Here is a 20,686-nt window from a genome sequence, read left to right on the forward strand (position 1 = left end):
AAGGTAGAATTCGTATCATGATAGTGGGAGCAGGGAGGAAACATTTAGGAACTAGAGGAAAGTTGTATGTTTCATCTTTGCTACATCGCCCCCTGACTGGCTTGTCTCTTCCCTGAGACCCCTCTGCAAGGGGGTCTCAAAAAGCACCCATTTTGTCTTCAGTGATTGTGCTGGGAGGGTGAGCATCACAGAATGCCAGATTGTTCAAACAAACTGTATTCTTGTATTGAGGGAGGGCATGAGCAGAGGACCGAAGTCCGTCCACTACCTCAGTGTATTGCCATAGAAATTTATGTACATAGGCCAATACCTCTATTTTATGGATTAATGTATTTATGTATATAAATGTACCCCCCTCTGCTTATACCTCTATTCATAGCTGTGCTTCCTAGATCCTTCCTGTTTCATTTACCTTCCCCCTGACCCACCATCATGTTCTCCCTACTACCGCGTCTTAGTACTTCCTCCCAGCTAGATTACTGTTGCTCCAAGACCCCCAGGATCACTACATCCTCCTTGTGGTTGATTTTAATTCCCTAGTCACTCCCCTGTCTATGGTGTTGTTTGCTCACTGCACCCTTCCCCGCCACCTTCTCCCCACCAAGTCCCTCCGGGACGGTCAGTCCCATTGCTTTCTCCTCCAGTTTCTCATGCCTGTCTTATATAAGTGAGGCAAACCAACAGTGACATGGGCCAAACAAAAGGTGGAAAGAAGAAAATGAATAGAAAAAGAGAGAGGGGAAAAAAAAAACATAATTCCAGGTCTGTCCACTGACCTTTATGATTATCTCCCCCCGGTCCTGGAGGAATTCTGGGAGCTGCCCCTCTGCCTGAAGTCTATCTTGGGGGCTTTGTTTTGTTCCAGTTGCTGATCTGTTATGTTCCCTTCTTGGTTTGCCCCGCTGTGGGGGGTTCAGACTGCAATACCTCCCTGTCGTGTGTCCCCTGTGGCGGTATACTCCAGTAAGGGGACAGCATGTCATGAGCTGTTGTCAGCCCCACAGTCCTCTCTGTGCCTTAGCAGCTCCGTGCAGGGACATATTCCTTGGGCTTAGTGTGCCAATGTGGGGTCTAGACCATCCGTCCTTTTCTCTTTGTCCTTCTTGGTTTGCTTCCATGAGGGCATGGTAAGCCGGCCCCTCACGCCAACCTGCACGTTTAGTGTTGTTCTCTGTTGCACATACTTCTAGGGAGGCGGTCGGTTTGGCTCTGGTTAGGGCCAGCCCAGTAGCTCAATCTTTTCATGCATTCCTCCACGTGGTTACGTTGCCTTCATGGTTTGGTGTGCCGTGGTGGGGTCTGTATGCACACTCCCAATTCTGTGGAGACATAATCAATACTCTGCCCCGGGGTGGGTTAGTGCCCTGCTCCCCCCATGCCATCATCTCACTTTCACCCCCCAGTTTCTCCCTCCTTCTTCCGCTCTTTCCCCTTCTTTGTGTTGGATTAACATGTACCTCTTTGGGTTTGGTCTGACCTCAACCTGTATATTGTGAGATAAGTAGCTTTTCTTCTATACCTACTGTGCTGATCATACTTACCTCAGGGGATTCATGTTGTACTTGTCCTTTTGTGATTGGCTGACTTCGAGTAGCATAATTTCCTTCAACTCTTCCCTCGAAATGACAAGTGAGCATCAGTGCCTTTTAGTGATGCATAGCACTCCATTGGGTGCATGTGCCAGAGTTTACTGATCCACTCGTCTACTGATGGAAAATTAGGTTGTTTTCCAGTTCCAATTTGCGATGGTAAATTATGCCACAATAGACAGTGGAGTGCAGATGACTGGTTGTGTTTATTTCTTATCTCTTCTGGGTAAATACCCAGTAGAGGGATAGCTGGTCATAAAGTAGATCAATTTCCAGTTTCTTTAAATATCGTCAGATTGCTTTCCACAGAGGCTGTACGTATCTACATGACTTCCATCTCTGACTACTTTTTAAAATAAAGTTTTGGAAATGGAATTTGTATGTCATTGAACATTGGGTTTTGATACATATTATATGGGGAAATTATTTATATATTTAATTTTTATTTCATGAAGAACTGATCTCACACGTATGTGTTATACATAATTATTCTCCCTTGTGTATATGCTTTATGTTCATTATATTGATCAATTATTAGTGAGCAGTAAGTAAACATACTAACTTTCCTACATCAAAATTAGTATGAACATTATGAAAGAAAAATGCTTCCTTGTAGACATGATTAATGTATTAGGTTAATGGCATGTCCAGGTAGTTTTTAATCTTAAAAAAATCCTGAAAGTTACCTCTTTCCTATTATTCTAAAGAAGCATTTTAAGATTTATATGAAAATTATATTATGACTTTTAGCTTACATTATTTTTAGGTGCTCCCTGTGATCCTACTTTCCTTTTTGGCTGTGCACCCTGCAATGTGATCTACTCCATCATTTTCCAGAATCGCCTGGACTACAGTGATGAGACACTAGTAAACTTGATAAAGTATTTTCATGAAAATATCACAATTGCAAGTAGCCCCTGGATACAGGTGAGGACAAAATTCTCTTTAAATGGGAAACTGTAAGTAACTTTTCTGAAAATGTATCTCTTATGCTTGCCCCATCCTTTGCTCTATTTTAAGATGGTACAAAGTTTTTGTGTTTTTTTTAAAACTATCTTGTATAACCCACTAGTGAGTTATCAAGTCAACTGAATGAGAGCTGAACTAAAAATTAAAACATGATATAAGTAGAATAAAAATATAAAATTAGAATGCATCAATCACATTAAGGTATTTTTTGAGAAACCCTTTGTTATGGGCTGAATTCTGTCTCCCCAAACATATATTAAAGCTCTAACTTTGTTACCTGTGAAAGTGACCCTATTTGGAAGGAAGTGGAGTCTTTGATTATTTAAGTTAGCACAATGTCATAATGGATTATGACTTAGCTCTTTGTTATAAAAGAAAAGTAGACACAGGCAGAAAGACACAGGGGGAAGACAGGCCAGGTGAAGTTTGTGTTGTCGAAAGCCTGGGAATGCTACCTTTGAGCTAACAGGAATAGGGAAAGACAAAGAAAGATCTTCCCTTAGAGAATTTGAAGAGAGGATGGCCTGATTGACAACCTGAATTCAGACCAAATATATTTCTCTTGTATTAAGTCACTCATTGTGTGAAACTGCTTTATGCCAATCCCATAATCTAATGTGAAAATGGTTTTAGAATTGTGTGATTGGTGTATGATAGAAACATTTCGAGGTGCTTCATAGAAAAAGCCTAGGTTTCCTTGAAGAGACTGTTGGTAGAATTGCAGATGTCAAAGACTATTCAGGGAGAAGCATGGAGACCTTTTGTCAAAGCTTCTACTCCGAGTCCACACACAGCATTGGGAAGAGGGTGTTGGTAGAAATGTGAACGTTGAAGGTATTTCTGATTAGGATAGTGAGGAGGAGCTGGTTCGTGAACACTGGAAGAAGGGAGGTCTTGTTCATAGAGAAGCAGAGAATTGGACTGACGTAAGGTCTCCTGTCTTGTTGAAGGTAGAACCTATAAGAGATGAGCTTGTATCTTGAGCTGAGAAGATTTCTAAGCAAACTGTGGAAGATACATTTATATTTCCTCTTGAAGTTTATTGTAAAATGTAAGAAGAAATAGATAAGTTTAGGAATGGATTGTAAGGTAAAAAATGAGCTGGAAAAAATTGAGCTAGAATTTGAGAATTCAGGAAATTCTCAACAGATTCATATTGTAAAAAGGAGAATATGTGCTCTGGAGAAAACACCAAAGGTATGCGTGGACAAGCATTTGCTCAAAAGATCAGGCATGCCAGGTATGCATCCAAGCAACCATCCCAATGAAATGCTTCTAACTTAAACAGAAAGGGACAGAGATGGGATGGAATGAAGGAAAGCTGTCGGACTTTGAGGATTCTCCATGTAGAAAATGGTCCACTAGAGCTATTCACCTCTGATTATGCACTATCGTGCAAGAAAAGGAGAAAATGACTTTAAAGGTATAGGCCTAAGGGATGGAACACCGGCTCCTTGGTTCTAAAGGGTGACCTCCTGGGATCCAGTAGGTGACTCTCTCCACGTTTCAGAGCTACTACAATGGGCCTGCCTCCCTCCCTCCTTCCATCACTCACTCACTCACTCACTCACCCACTGCTATCAAGTTGAATCCAATTCATCGTGACCCTATAGGACATAGTAGAACTGCTGTGTAGATTTCTGAGAACAACTTTGATGGGAGCAGAAAATCTCATTTCTGTCTTGTGGAGGAACTGGTGGATATGAAATACTGACCTTGGGGTTAGCAGCCCAACGTAACACACGGAGCCACCAGGGCTCCTTAAGGAAGCCTCAATTTAGGGACGCTCAGGAGCTTGTGTGGGCCTTTCTGCCAGAGAACAGATTGAGAACGACAGGTTATCTTTCAGTTTTTCAACCTAATATTTGGTTGGCTACATTTGAATCTCCTTAGGACTAGTGATGTATGTTTTCCCCCCATTTATCCACTTTTAGAATGCAATATTTATTCTAGGTTTATGCCCTATCATTGGATAAAAGACTGGGTTTTCTGCTCCCGTAAAGAGTTACAATCTCAAAAACTCACAGGAGCAGTTCTACTCTGTCCTGAAGCTTGCTATGACTTGGCATCGCCCTAATGGCAGTGAGTTTGGTGTTGTCGGGGTGTGTGTGTGTGTGTGTGTGTGTGTGTGTGTGTGTGTGCCCTATTGTTGTATTTGGAAGCAAATCGTTTGTTTTCTAAGTTTCCCAGATCCATACATGTACAGAAATTATTTTTAATCCATTCACTTTGTGGTGTGGGACTATACTCAGAATTTCACCTATACCTGATGTAGAAAATTTTCTAGAAATACACTACACTCAAGTTAACACAGACTGGTGTCGAAAATATCAACAGGCTAACACAAAAGAAGAAATAGAGCAGGTAATATAAAAACTGCCAACAAAAAAAGTTCAAGTCAGATGGCTTCACCAGGGAATTGTACCACGCATCTGAAGAAGAGCTGACACCAATTCTATACGAACTATTCCAGACTATAGAGATAAGCTCTTCAACAAATAGTGCTGGCTGAATTGGATTTCTGTTTACATAAGAATGAAAACCTCAACCCATGTATAGAAACAGACTCAAGATGTATCAAAGATATACATGTAAATCTGGAGCTATAAAAAGACCATCAGTGACCCTCAATGCAAGAACACTTTGTTCTATTAAACTGGCATTCCTTGATGCTCACCTTCCCAACATGATCGCTGAAGCAAAGTGGGTGCATGAGCAAATGTGGTGAAGAAAGCTGATGGGTGCCCAGCTATCAAAAGATATATTGTTCGTGGTCTTAAAGGCTTGAAGATAAACAAGTGGCCATTTAGCTGAGAAGCAACAAAGCCCACATGGAAGAAGCACACCAGCCTATTGTAATCATGAGGTGTCGATGGGATCAGGTATCAGGCATCAATGAACAAAAAAAAAAATCATATCATTGTGAATGAGGGGGAGTGCAGAGTGGGGACCCAAAGCCCCTCTATAGGCAACTGGACTTCCCTGACAGAAGGGTCATGGGGAGGAGACAAGCCAGTCAGGGTGCAGTATAGCACTGATGAAACATACAACTTTCCTCTAGTTCTTTAATGCTTCCTACCCCCTCCACACCACCACCACCCTATCATGATCCCAATTCTACCTTACAAACCCGGCTAGACCAGAGGATGTATACTGGTACAGTTAGGAAATGGAAACACAGGGAATCCAGGACAGATGAACCCCTCAGGACCAGTGGTGAGTGAGAGTGGTGATACTGGGAGAGTGGGGTAGAAAGGGGGAACCTATCACAAGGATCTACCCCCTCCCTGGGGAATGGACAACATAAAAGTGGGTGAAGGTAGATGTCGGACAGTGTAAGACATGACAAAATAATAATTATTTATAAATTATCAAGGGTTCGTAAGGGGCCATGGGAGGGAGGGGAAAATGAGGAGCTGATACCAAGGGCTCAAATAGAAAGCAAATGTTTTGAGAATGATGATGGCAACAAAATGTACAAATGTGCTTGACACAACGGATGTATGTATGGATTGTGATAAGAGTTGATGAGCCCCCAATACCATGATTAAAAAAAAAAAAAGACCATCAGTGAGAAAATAGGGACAAATTTAAGGGCCCTATTGCAAATATGGTGAAGGAAATACACACAGTAAATGATAAAATACATGAATGTGACCTAATAAAAATATGCACCAAACGAGGAAAAAGAGAAGCCAAAGAGTGGGGAAACTTGTGTCAACAACACAACAGAACAAGGGAGTCATCTCTAAACTCTAGAAAATGGCAACATCTCAATTAAGAAAAAGACAAATAATTCTATTAAAAGTGGACCGAGGACGTGGACAGACAAATCACCAAAGATAACATTCAAATGACCAACAACATAAAGAAATGCTCATGATCACCAGCCATCCAAGAGATGCACAAAGTTACCACCTTGCACCAACAATAACAACCTAATAATTAAAACAAAGACACATCCCCCGCCCCCTGAAAACATCAAATGTTAAAGAGGATGTGGAGAGATTCAAAACCCTCCTAGCCTGCTGATGGGACGTTAAGCCTATCCAACCACTGTGGAAGGTTATACAGTATAGTGCTCTCTCAAGCAACCAGGGATAGAATTCACATGACCGAGCAGTTCTTCTGCCTCACAGAACTCACAGACAGTGCCAAAAAGGACTATGGGGTATATTCACAACAAGTAAACATCAGAAAACATTAAGGATACAGTCCCTTTGTCTTCAGCAGTGCCTTTCCCCCCCAGCTATACCGGCTGGCATGTCCCTCTCTGCTCCTTAGTCTCTCCGTCCCCTGACCTCTGCCCTGCGTGAGTCAGTAGAAAGGTCCTCTGGCACCGATCACAAGCCATCCAGTAGGTCCTCAAGAGAAACACTCGCTTTTCTACTCCCATAAAGGGTTATAGTCTTGGAAACTTACAGGGGCAGTTCTACTCGGTCCTATAGGGTTGCTATGAGTCACCATAGACTCGATGGCAGTGAGTTTGGTTTTGGTTTGAACACAAATAAACGCCCAAAGGACACCCCCCTCTGCATGCTTACCTCTTGCCCCACAGCAGTTAGTTTTACTTAGTGGATAGGCCAGGAAACTGTGTTCTGTCTCCTTGTCATGGTGCTGTGGTCTCTGGTATCTCTGCTGCCACTCTTACTTCACACAGACATGGTGGATGCACTGCTAGTGGCTCTTCTTTCTTGATGATTATGTGATTCTCAACTCCTGCTTCCAAAATGGCTCACTTTATCCCTAGAAGAATGGCAAAATTGACCAATCCTGGTGTTAAGGGTCCTCTACACCTTATTTGCATGCTCCCACCCAGTCAATACATAGGAGTTACAAAGACTGTGGATAGAAGGGCCACGACAAGCAATTTCAAGTCGCTGAAGTTGTTCAGTAATTAAGAATTAAAACTCTGCATAAATCATGAAATTTTGAAGGGTTCTATCTGGAAAGGACCCTAGAGAACAGATATTCAATCCCTTCTTCTTCTTCTTCTTTTTTAAACACAAAACTCACCTAAAGAGGTAAGGATGATTTCTGAAAAAGCTTTGCTAAGACAAGGAATGGCATGTTACAAGCTACCAGCCCCAATAAGTTGCTTTGGTCTTTGCCAAAGGTATACTAAGGGATGAAAGGCTGTCTACAGGACCAGCAATGGCAAAATAAGTAAATATGTACATTCCTAAGATGCAAGATGTCTAAATAAGCCATGTGATTTGTACACTTCCTTAATCTTTCTGAGGCACTGATTCTTCACTACACAAGAAGGCAATGAGTTCTCAAAGTTTTTTAGGTGATTTCCTGGAAAAATACAATGTATAGTTTGCTAGGATGAACTCTGGGTTTAAGCTTCAATGTCATTAGTTTGGTGTCTTTGAATTGTTGATTAGCCTTTCTAACATCAATATTCTCATTTGGAAAGAGGTGACAACACTGGTACATTCCTGAATTCTTCCACAGAGTAAATACCTTAAAATGGTTCTGAAATTGTTTTGTAAATTGTGCATACTCTAATCATCCTACTTGTGCCCTTGCTTTCCAATTCTAAGAGTGTTCTAGAACAAGAAGCATGATTTATTGATCTTTTTCTAGTTAGTATCTACCAAAATGTTTTATACATGCCTATAGGCTTACATTTGTTTTCTGAACGAATTAATAAATTATTATGTCTTCTTTCAGCTCTGCAACGCTTTCCCTTTTCTCATGGATTATTTCCCAGGAAGTCATAAAAAATTATTTCAGAATTTTCAAAACCAAAAAAAGTTTATTTTAGAGAAAATAAAAGAACACCAAGAATCCCTGGATCGCAATAACCCTAAAGACTTCATTGACTACTTCCTGATTAAAATGGAGCAGGTAATGTGAAGTCTCATTTGCTATTTCTTTGAGGGTAAGGTGACTTATGGGCTACCTTTATTTTTCCTATTGAGATTGGAATGTTAAAGCAAACACCCCTTCCAAAAGCCATACAAATTGTTTGTTCAGTCCTTTACTTATGCAAATCATATTGGGTGTTTGGGGAAATTACTAAATTTTCCACGAGAAATACTTAGAAGTTAAAAAATTTTAATTTTAAAGTTGGATTTTAATTGGGGGGTAGAGTGAAATAAGCATACATGCAAACACATTCATACATTCAAGAATGATGATAACGAGTATATGAGGACGTACTAAAAAAATGGAAAAAATTTTCAAAGCTGTGTTAAAATTTTTTTTTTTTTAACAAAATAACCTTATCACCTTCAAAGGACTCTCCATTTCACTTAATACTTTTGTCTAATTTCCATTTTGGAAATATTTTTCAAACTCATCTGTTTGGATGGCTGACAGCACCTCCCTTGCTTTTTTTTCTGCACTTGTATGTTGTCAAATTTCTCTCCTTTCATGTCCCTCTTCATTCACGGAAACAAAAAGAAGTCACACAGAGTGAGGTCAGGTGAGTCAGGTGTGTGGGGCAAGAGAAGCATGCTGTTTTTGCCCAAAACTAGGACACTGAGATGGCTGTGTGAGCAGGTGCATTGTCGTGGTGGCAAAACCAGTACCCTATCTGCTGCAAATCAGGCCTTTTTTGTCACACACTGTTACACTATCTTTTCCGAACATCTAAATAGAAAGCTTGATTAACAGTCTGACCTGGTAGGAGAACTCAAATGCACTATGTGTCAATATTTTCATCTGTTTGGGAAGTTGCTGGATGTCCAGAAATGTTTATCATCAATTGACATTTCATTTTTTTGAAACAAGAAAACCACTTGTACACTTGAGCACATGTGTGTTTTTCATAGCGCTGTGTTCAACATCACAACAGTTTCTGCAGCATTTTTTCTCAAGCCAGAAACAAAATTTCATAGCTGCACACTGTTCTATTAAATCTGCCATCACAAAAGAACGAAGTTTGAGGGAAACTGCTTTTATGAAAAAATTCACTGCTACTAGAGAGAACCTTCCCAGGCAACGCCACTGGGTGCACTAACTCAGAGTTGCTCAATGCTCACCTAGTGGGAAAAACACCTACTATGAAAGCTCTGCCCAGCTGAGGTTCCCCCCCACCCTTTTTGGGGGTGGGGGGTATACCCCCTTGTATACTTTTATTTAAAATGAGTCCCATGAACGGAAGATTAAACAAATATGGCAACCTGAGAATGAATGGAAATTCAGAAAGACTCACCATTGGGAATACTTCAGAAGAGCATCGTAGATGGGATAGGTTTTCAGGAAATTCTGGCTCCGATGAACTGTGAGGTAAAATAGGCCCAGTGAATGGTTCCTTTAGTGATCAAGAATGTAGATTTTTAAAAAGCTTATAATGATTCCAGTTGAGGAACTGTGGTGGGTCAAATGACTAACAAGTTTGGAATGATTCAACTGGGACTAGTGATGCAATTTGTGGAGTCCTCGAGACTTCGATGAGGAAGTTAGATGGGATAAAATAGACCTTAGAATTGAAAGTGAATATTAGTGATAATTGCATTAAAATGATTTAAAATAAACCATACAGGAGCTACTTGATTCTGTAAGATGGTTGAATGGTAGAATCCTTACTTTTCGTATGTGAACTCAGGTTCAATTCCCAACCAATACAGGTCAAGCATAATGACCACCCATCTGTCAGTAATTTGTGTGTTGCTATGATGCTGAACAGATTTCCACAGAGTTTCTAGCCTAAGACTAGACAAAAAAGTCTAAAACAGGCCTAGTGATCTACTTCTGAAAATCAGCCAATTAGGATTTTAACTCTTATTATATCTTAGCAGATTAAAGGAATCTTAGCTCATGTAAGGCTACCTTCAGCTATAGAACTCCTCATGTCTGGTTAACTTGCCAAACGCTGATGTTATTCTGTGCTATTTTATATCACTTGTAAGGATTTTTATTTATCAATTTATTGTCACATATCATTACTAGGAAAAACACAATAAGCACTCTGAATTCACCATGGACAACTTAATCATTACAATATGGGATGTGTTTAGTGCGGGAACAGAAACAACCACCACCACCATCAGATATGGAATCCTGCTCTTGTTGAAGCATCCTGAGATTGCAGGTATGATCCCAAGTGATGGGCACGATTACAGTCCAGGTAGAAAACAGAAGACTGTACTGGTGATCATTTGTTTGTCTAGGCGATGGGAGGAAAATTTCCACCACTCCATGTACCTACTACTATTGAATGAATGCAATTTAAATTATATTATTGTTATTATTAAGGCTAATGAGAGAGCTAAACAACATCAGAGATTTGAAAGGTAGAGGCCCTGGTTCTCCTGGCCGTGGTCTGCTGTTTCGAGCTCAGTCAGGAAAGTAGTCATGAGCAGAGTTTTCTTAAAATCTGGAAGGAATTGGTCTCTTCCCCCACCCCCCCAAAAAATCTGACCTAATAGTCCCATGTCAGAAGATATTTCTACTCAAGGGCATTTGCAATGTAGACATTCATTTAATGAAATTACAATTTTTCTCTAACAAAAAGACTCACTTTACAAATAGAAATGCTGTATCCAAATAAAAAGCTTTTTTTGAATAAATTTCCTTACCAAAATAACTTCTTTTGCAAAAGTAACTTTTAATTTGATTCTTTCTCTTGTTTTATGATGTTGCTTTGATACGAACATATGAAAAGATGTTCCCTTCATTCTGATATCATGGTTTGTGTTCTTGTGTATTAAAACACTTTTCGTATGATTCAAGATGAAACGAATAGTTCTTATGCTCTTGGGACTTAGACATCTAACAGAAACTAACATGCAAAAAAGTCATTAAACTGAATGATTATTGGTAACCCTTCAAGATCCTACAATCTTGAGTCCATCAAACAAGAGTGCCCAGAGACCCAGAGTTGAAAGGGGATTTCTGGCACAGTAGTGTCTCCTATGGACATACAAATCTGAATCGACTTGATGGGAGGGAGTTTGGCTTGGGTTTGAACTGCATCGGCCTAATAGGCTTTACAATGCTCTCTGTCTGATAGCAAAGCTAGTCACACCTCTGGACTATGGTCAGATGCTTAATCCTCAGACTCATAGTGACCCAATAGCATGGGGTAGAATTGCCCCTGAGGGTTTCTAAGACGGTAGCTCTTTCCAGGAGTAGAAATCTGTATCCTTCTCCCACAGAGCATCTGGTGGTTTTAAAATGCTGAGCTTGCGATTAGCAGCCCAATGAGTAACCAGTAAGGTTACTAACTTGAGGGAGTCCCGGTAGCATAGAGGTTACTTGGGCTGCTAACCACAAGGTCAGCAGTTGGAAACCACCTGCTGCTGTGTGGGAGACAGGGGCAACTTTCTACTCCCATAAAGACTTATAGTCTCTGAAACCCACAGGACAGTCACTTTGAGTCAGCATTGACTCCACTCCACCACAGTGTAACAATTTAAGAGAAAATCAAAGGTATTTCAAAGGCTTTTCCATTTCACATGCATTCTGATTTTATTCTTGTCAGCAAAAGTCCAGGAAGAGATTGACCACGTGGTTGGCAGAACCCGGAGCCTGTGCTTGAAGGACAGGGCCAGTTTGCCCTACACAGATGCTGTGGTGCATGAGATTCAGCGATTCATTGACCTTGTCCCCTCGAGCTTGCCTCATGTGGTGAATCAGGATATTAAATTTAGAGACTACTTTATTCCCAAGGTGAGAGATATTTCATATTTTTTTCCTTTAGAATCTTAGGTCAGAAATTATTACAGTAATAGGATGATCGATAATCTAATCTTCTACAGGTGTAGCACAATCATACCTCAGGCATCTCGCCTTTGGAGTGCATACTCCTTTCGTTCTAATTTGTCAACATAATTTTGCAAGTATAATAGTGCTTGGACTGCTACAGACTTTCATTAGCTGAACTCTTCCGGTCCAGTAGATCAACCCTGTTTCCACAATCCTTGACTAGTTTCCACCACTCTCTCTGTCACTTATTTGTCAAAGGTTTAGGAGCCCTGCTGACATAGAGGTTACGTGTTGGACTGCTTACCATAAGGCCAGCAGGTCCAAACCACCAGTGCACTCGGTGGGGAAAAGGTGAAGCTTTCTACTCCCAGGAGGAGATCTACTCTGTCCTACAGAGCCACTATGAGTTGGAATGGACTCGAGGCCAGTGAATTTGGTTTTGGTTTATCCTAAGTCCAGTTCAGTAGTCACCGTCCTCACGGCCTGTCCTTGGGCGACTGGTGTCTACTAGAAAGGACGATTCAGTCCAGCATAGGCCTTAGTTATATTACTGTTTCCACCAATCCCCAGTGTAGTTTTCAGTCCTGCTATATAACCTAACTCAGTTTGCTTTACCACATTCCACAAAGACCCTTTGGATCCTGGATCCTCCTTAAACCTCTTACACTCAGCAACTTCTTTTCTTCCAGTGATCTGGCCTTTCCACCTGAGAGAAAAATAGAGCCCCATGAAAGAACTCACATAATCCCCGTCCACTAGACTTGCAAATTTAGCTACATCCAAGATCTTTGATTTCTTTTGTATGTCTGTCTTGCAGAAGAAGGAACCCAGGTGACATAGTGGTGTTAGACGGGCTGCTAACTTCAAGGTCACCAGTTTGAAACCACTAGCAGCTCTGTGGGAGAAAGACAGGGCTGTCTACTCTCTAAAGAGTTACCGTCTTGGAAACTCACAAGGGCAGTTCTACCCGGTCCTCTAGGGGCGCTATGAGTTGGTATCAACTCCATGGAAGTGAGTTTGGTTTTGGTATTGTCAAAGAAGGGCACTCCAATTTAAAAAGGAAACCTTTCTACCTGTGGGTCCCTTCCTCTTGCTCTTTCAACGAACCTCCTCAAGTATTTATTTTAATCCTCTCTCCACACTGGCTCCTTTCCATCAATATTTGAACATGTTGCATTAACAAACATCTCAAACTATCTTTAAAAATATTCCTTTTCCTCAACCCTATCTCTTCCATGCCTTTGTGTGTATATGGCTGATCCAGAAATTTGTATGTATCTTTAACTTGTCATGATGTATGTTAAAATATTTATTATGGTATGAAAAAAAAAGCAATAGCAATTCCTCCTGTCCTGTACCTTCCTCCCCAAATTCCAGTGCCAAATCTTGTTCTCTGCACCTCGGCTCCATAAGGCACCTCTCTCCTTGTCCTCAACTCCCTGCTTCAGGAGAAGGAAGCACTCCTGGATAGAAGTTCAGGTTGGCTGTGTTGTTATTAGGTGCTGTCTAATTGGTCCCAAATTACAGAGACCCATGTGACAGCGTTGAACTGCCAGTGCCAAGTTTTCTTGACTATAATGCTTATGGGAGTGAATCACTATGTTTTTCTTGCTGGTTCAAGCTACCAACCTTGCAGTTAGCAATTGAGCTCGTAACCGGTTGAGTCATTAGGGCTCCTTAGGTGAATGTAGAGTCCACATTTTCCCTCTTTGGCAGAGTATCGCATTCGTTGATTGCCTTCTGTTTACAGAAGAAAATTATTCATTCATCTCCTCTACCCAAGATGCAGAGTTGTTTTAGCTGTGAAGGCAGCTTCAACGCACTTACCCTGAGATAGCCCAAGACTCAAAGTCACCGTCAAGTCCACGCCCACTTACAGCAACCCCATAGGACAGGGGACAAACTGCGGGTCTCTGGGAGTAGAAAGCTGCATTTTTCTCCTTCGGAATGGCTGGTGGTTTTGAACTACTGACCTTATTGTTAGCAGCCCAACGTGCAATCACTATGCCACCAGGACTCCTAGAAAGTAGACAATCCCCCAGTCTAGAGAAGCGTTTGATCACAAATTAAGTTTATACAGGTACCTTTCTAAGGCTGGCCACAATATGTTCTTGCACATCTTTCTCAGATTTTGTCACTATTTAAGTCCATCAAGGTCAGAAAATGAATCACAGGAGTAGCTCTGTTAAAAAGAAAAGAGAAAGAAGATTTTAAAAGATTGGGAAAAAGAAAAAAAGAAAGAGAGTATCTTTGTTACTTGAAAGAAATGAAAATCACTTTCTCTTTCATTTGTCCCCATGTAAAATATATCTATGCTTTCTACTTAAGAGCTTCTAGAATGAGAACTATATTATGCATTTGGAGAGGCCATACAGTACACTTGAAAGTATTTAGCTAAAATTTTGTCTATGTCACATAGTAAATGCATGGCCTATATATAATAAGACCCCAAATATTGTTGCTGCAATATTTATCACCAGACAGTAACTAAACCTCTTTTTTTTGAGCTCACTCTATATTTATATTAAATTAACATACATGTTTTCATGTTTGCAATTTACTAATAATAAAGTCGAGTCCTTGAAATGTTGAACAATGTAAGATGATCGCAGAGTTTAATTTGACAGGGAGAAGGACTTGAGTGATTCTGAAATCCAATCCCGAAATCATTATGTTTCCGTCTATATCTAGTTTAGTAAAATCCTACTCCCTGAACCAAACCAAACTGCTGTTGGGTCAATTCTGACGCATGGTGACATCACCTGCTACATGGTAGCACCTCTCCTTCGTGTTCACGTCGCTGTAATCTCGATGGAAGCAGACTGCCAGGCCCTTTCCCTGATGAGTACATTGAAATAGCCAACTTTTAGGCTACTAACTGTTGCTAGTTGCCACTTAGTGGGTGCCAACTCGCAGTGACCCCGTGTTCATGAAGTGAACTGCTGCTCCAGATGGTTTTTCAAGACTGGCTTTTTGGAAGCAGATTCCCAGGTCTGTCTTCCAGGGCGCCTCTGAGTGGGTTTGAACCACTAACCTTTCAGCTAGTAAAACCAGAGAATCCCAATCTACGGCTGTGTTCTTGGTTCCGAGTCAAAATGACCCTATATAGGATTTCTGGTGCTATAAATCCTTATGAGAGCTGATAGGCATATCTTTCTCCTGAAGAATGGCAAGTGGGTTTTAAAAGAGGACCTTGACCTTTAGGTTATTAGCCCAGCAATGACCTGAGAGCCCCACCAGAGTGTCTTTGGCTAGAAATCAAGTGCAAATGGTTTGTGCCACCAGGGACCTGGAAACCCCTACTAAATATCAGAGATGCACTCTTCTTTCCACAAAACCATGGGACAACTCAAACGAAAGAGCACAGCAGGAGAAGAGGGTGCCCACTAGTTTTTCAACTTGATAAGAAAGTGAAGATTTTCCAAGATATGGACACCCAGCTGCTAGTTTTTGAAGAGTGCCTTCCTTATACGTGGTTTCAAAGTGAAGGAGCTGAATTTTCACTTACATCAGCCCTGCTAGACAATGCTGAAATTTAGAGAAATTCACTCTAGGGAGATTTCTTTGTCTTCTGGCAAAATAAGCAATGGTATTCAGACTACAGACTGGAGAGTATGGCGTTGGGATCAGTGACGAGTAGCCTGAAGTAGCTAATTCCATGACTTTAGACCTGTTGGACTTGCTTATTAATTTTCTCAGTGGTGTGGGGCAAATAAATTCTCCTTTTTGTGCCTCAAGCTCCTTCTCTATGAAGTGAGAGGCTGAGAGGAGGATTTCTACTCTCTTTCCGCGTTTGCTGATCTTCTTTGTGATCCAATCGATCTGTTTCTGTTTCTAACAGGGCACCAACATACTGCCATCTCTTACGTCTGTCCTGTACGATGAAAAAGCATTTCCTAACCCAGAGAAGTTTGACCCTGGCCACTTCCTGGATGAAAGTGGAAACTTCAAGAAAAGTGACTATTTTATACCTTTTTCAGCAGGCAAGTGAGCTTCGTCGTCATCGATACTTCACCAGTCAAGTGACATGAAGAAGGGTTTTCATGAAGGGCTACTTTGGGCTGTCAAATTGCCATTGGTGGGGGGCCAGAGGCAAGTCAAGGTTATTGCTCAGGGAATGGAGACCAAATTAACTGATTTCTGTCCTCTCATTCACCACTGAGATTCCCAAGAGCTCTACCTAGAAGACCAAATTCCTTGAGACCTGTCTTACTTGCCCCAAGAAGCCAGTGCTCTCAGTACAGCTCACTGAACACCTTAGATGTAGCAGTCCCATGTTCAGTGGTAGGAATACAAGTGAAAATAAAAAACAGAGGGTTGTTATTGTTAGGTGCCCTCAAGTTGGTTTGGGACTTCATAGGGACCCTGTGTACAACAGAAGGAAACACTGCAGCATCCTCACAATTGTTCTAAGAGAGAGAAAGATGAATTAACAGGCAGCAAGCTTCCAGTACAAATAAGCTATGCAAAGGCTCTTGTGGCATAGGGTTGCCCAATTATCTGCTGACTGCAAGATCAACAGTTTGAAACCACCAGATGCTCTGAAGGAGAAAGACAGGGCCGTGTACCCTTATAAAGAGCGGTAGTCTCAGTAACTCAGGGGCAATTCTATCCTGTCCTGTAGGGTCGCAGTGAGTGGGCAGAGACTGTGGCAGTGAGTGAGAGGCTATTGTGGTAGCCCAAAGAGAGGGACTCCTGATTCTGGCTTTTTTGGGAGGGATCAGCTTGATAGATAAGGAAATGGCAGAGAGCAATGGAGAGAAAAAGAAATTTACTTTTAGGAGAGAACATTTGATTTTCTTCTCTCAGTTTGTGAGAATTGTAGAAAGAAACAGGTGGCACATTAAAAAAGCTAATGAAAGAGAATTTAATGATGAGACTGGTTATAGAGGTGTGGGCATCATTAAGGGAAGTCGTCATGGGGAAGTACCCATGTTGCCATTCTAGGTCAGAAAGAAAAGGGAAGGCAGGTGTTACTAGAACCTGAACAAAGCCTCTAAGCAAAGAAAGAGTGTTTGTTTTGGGTCTTCTGATGCCTGTTACCTGATCCCATCAACACCTCATGATCACACAGGCTGGTGTGCTTCTTCCATGTGGGCTTGTTGCTTCTTTGTTAGTTGGATGCTTGTTTAACTTCAAGCCTTTAAGATCCCAGATGCTATATCTTTTAATAGTCAGGCTCCATCAGCTTTCTTCACCACATTTGCTTGTGCACCCATTTTGTCTTCAGCTCTCATCTGGGACGGTGAGCATCACAGAATGTCAGATTGTTAGAACAAAATATTCTTGTGTTGAGGGAGGACTTGAGTGGGGGTCCAAAGTCCATCCACTCCTTAATGTATTGCCATATAAATATATGGACCTATGCCAATACCTCCATTTTTTGAATTAACATATTTATATAAGTGCACACCTCTATCTAGAGATTTGCTTCCTAGAACTTTCCTGTTTCCTTTTACCTTCCTCCTTTTCCACCATACCACTCCCCTTCTTCTGCCCCAATTTATTTTAGCTACTTTATTTTCCAGAGCAAGTCTCAGAGTATCTTCTGACATTCATTTTGGCCTTTCTCTTTCTTTCTTGATTTTTCATTTTGTTTTTTAAATCATATTTTGGTTTCATCATGCATGTTTTTGATGTTGTTTCAGAAGTTGTCTGGTCTTTGGTCATTAGTACATTAGCTCCGTTCTTGGGATGGTCTCTATATACTCAAAAGTTACAGTTCAACTCTCATGGACTGAAAATTTTTTTCTTCACTTCCAATTTGAACTTGCATGAGAGCAATTGATGGTCTGTTCCTCAGTCGGAACCCTGGCTTTCTTCTGACTGATGATATTGTGCTTTTCCATCATCTCTTTCCATAGTTGTCAAATTGATTCCATTGTGTTCCATCACCAGTAAGTATTAATGCATCTTAATTGCATATTTGATTTAAAACAACAAATGATGTATAACATTCCTTAGATCCAGAGTTGGTGAGAAGAATTAACAAAATTTAAGAAGAGTTATTTTCTTAGAAACTGTTTCCCAAGACAAAACTTCCTTGTTGCCTGGGGCTCTTAGATATGGAGTTGGCTATTTGAGAAGTTTCTTCTTAAGACTTTGTTTTTGCATCCTTATCATGGAAGGAAGAAAGCATTCTCTAAGTTAATTCTGGTTGTTTTATGGGCCATAAAAAGAGAGGAAGATCCTAAATGAGATGGATTACCCAGCAGCTACAAAGATGGGCCCAAGGATAGCAATGATTGTGAGAATGGGTGTGACCAGGTAAGATCTGAGTTGGAGCTGACCGGAGGGCAACAACAACAACAACAACCAGATGAGGAGCCCATGGTTAGGCATCTGTGCAAAGTCTATTATAATAGATTTTCTGAAAGCAGTATAAGCCTGGGTTTAATTTGGGCATTTTATTTTGATGAAGGGTTTAGAAAATCTCTTTTACAGTGTTAGGGAAAACAGATAAGACAGCCTGAGCTATACAATGCAAAGCAATTTGCATAGAATAAGTGACACTTGAGCCGGATCTAGAAGGATGGGGAGGACGACAACAGGTAACACAGAAGGGAAGGCCATTCTAGTAAGAGCCGTGACTGGTATCTGAGTGAAGATTTGAAATTGCCAGTCTGTTTTGAGAATGGTGAACAGCAGTAACTGGGGCTTAGTGTAACTAGATGGAAAGTATAGAAAGAAATGAGGCTTTAAAAACTGATATAGCTAGTTTGTGCTATTCATTTTATACCTGGCAGTGATAAGCTCTTAAAATGATGTTAAGCCAGGAAATGACCAGGTAGAGGAATGTTTGAGAACCCAAATGAGGAGAAATAAATCTATCGTGAAGCAATGGCTGGAGGTAGATAGAGAGGCACAGTGTTGTACATGAGGCCAATGGTGTTGGATATGAGCAGATGTGTGGGAGTGTGATGATCGGTGTTACCAGCAAGCCCCAGCACTGCAGTTCGATGGTGAGTGTAAAGAAAGAATTTCTCCTATAGCACGCAGATTTAAATATGAGCTGAAAATATAAGGGAAGTCAGAATTTTGTATAGGTAAAAGAAGCTGTAGCTTAATTTATCCCATATACCTTAGGATTTCCCTGTTTGCTCAGGCCCAGAACTAAATGAATATGTGATTTATGTGTCATTTTCAGGAAAAAGAGTTTGCGCTGGAGAAGGCCTGGCCCGCATGGAGCTGTTTTTAATCCTGTCCACCATTTTACAGCATTTTACCTTGAAACCTCTGGTTGACCCAAAGGACATTGACATCACCCCAACTGCCTATGGCTTAGGCACTCTGCCACCCTTCTATGAGCTCTGTTTCATTCCAGTGTGAAGAAGGGGCAACCTGATTGTAGCCTGAGCTGCTCCAGTCTCTTCTGGACCATGCAGACACTTGCTGGTCTGCGGTCCACTAGCTCCTGCCTATGTAACAACAGATATGCCCTCTGTGTTCTGTCGTCTGTCAGGATGTTCTCCATCCATCAAGAGGCACTTCAAATTTGTCTTCATGAAATAAAACTAGTTTTATCTCCAATAAATATTTCTTTGGCATTTTATATCCCTTATCCTATAATAAGTACCATGGCAGAATATTATAAATGCTATATGTTGTTTTAAAAATCACATCTTGTTCAGGGCCAAACCAAGTCAGTGAAAAATATGAACCATCCAGGTGGTTACAACTTACCCAGGAAATGTCAATCCAACTAAGGAACTGGCCAAAATTAATAAACCTGCTGGGGTGAAAAATTGACTTGGGGTTCCCCTCCTCCTCTTCCTACCCCCCACGTGCTCCACCTCCAGCCAGGTTGCTTCTCTAAACAGCTATATAAAATGTAACAACTACTTGGGGTTTGAGGGACATTTTCCCTAAACTTTTCTCCCAAAGAACCAAGAAAAAAATTGTTGTGACATAAGGAATTCCTGATATAACTCCAACTCTTGCACTGCCACGGAGTCAACGCAGACTCACAGCACCCCCTGTGAGTTTCCGAAACTGTAACTGTTAGCAGGGCCAGAACGCCCCGTCTTTCTCCTGCAGGGCTGCTGGTGGTCTTGGACTGCTGATATTGCAGACAGCAGCCCAACAAAGGGGGCAGCAAATCCAGTTTTTGATAGCATCAGTCCAAGTAATACCTTTCACAAGCAGGAATGGTTCTAAAACTTTTCAATTTCGACCTCATACGAACCTGAATAAGCAGAGAAGGGTTCAGTGGCTCTCGATGTGATCCTGGTGCTCTGTCTTCGGCTTCTTTCTGGAAACGGAAACGAAGCCACGTCAGATCTTAGTGAACTGCTGGGACGTCATGCATTATGCTCACCTCCATAGTTTAATTTGTGATTGATAGTTTTGCCTTTACTTTCTTGTCCCTTAAGAATTACGGAATGCAATTCTTATTGAAATGACTTCAGGGCAAAAAGGGAACCAGATTTATAGCAAAGTGCTTGAGAAGTGGGTTAAAAAGTTAT

The 20,686-nt window shown here is 41.1% G+C and overlaps 1 protein-coding gene across 1 annotated transcript in view; it reads left to right on the top strand.

Annotated features, from left to right (window-relative positions):
• Positions 1 to 19,755, top strand: part of LOC101655109 (cytochrome P450 2C21-like) — a 37,083-nt gene extending 17,328 nt beyond the window's left edge. The window contains exons 4-9 of the mRNA XM_004701054.2: positions 2,356 to 2,516; positions 8,238 to 8,414; positions 10,464 to 10,605; positions 11,998 to 12,185; positions 16,063 to 16,204; positions 19,369 to 19,755. Of these exons, the coding sequence (XP_004701111.1) occupies positions 2,356 to 2,516; positions 8,238 to 8,414; positions 10,464 to 10,605; positions 11,998 to 12,185; positions 16,063 to 16,204; positions 19,369 to 19,550 (992 nt within the window). The 3' untranslated portion in view covers positions 19,551 to 19,755. The remainder of the gene's footprint in view (positions 1 to 2,355; positions 2,517 to 8,237; positions 8,415 to 10,463; positions 10,606 to 11,997; positions 12,186 to 16,062; positions 16,205 to 19,368) is intronic.
• Positions 19,756 to 20,686: the final 931 nt, after the last annotated feature.

The sequence above is a fragment of the Echinops telfairi genome, unplaced genomic scaffold (assembly GCF_000313985.2).
Source record: "Echinops telfairi isolate 266 unplaced genomic scaffold, ASM31398v2 ScPeMD7_70;HRSCAF=299, whole genome shotgun sequence".
Lineage (NCBI taxonomy): Eukaryota > Metazoa > Chordata > Mammalia > Afrosoricida > Tenrecidae > Echinops > Echinops telfairi.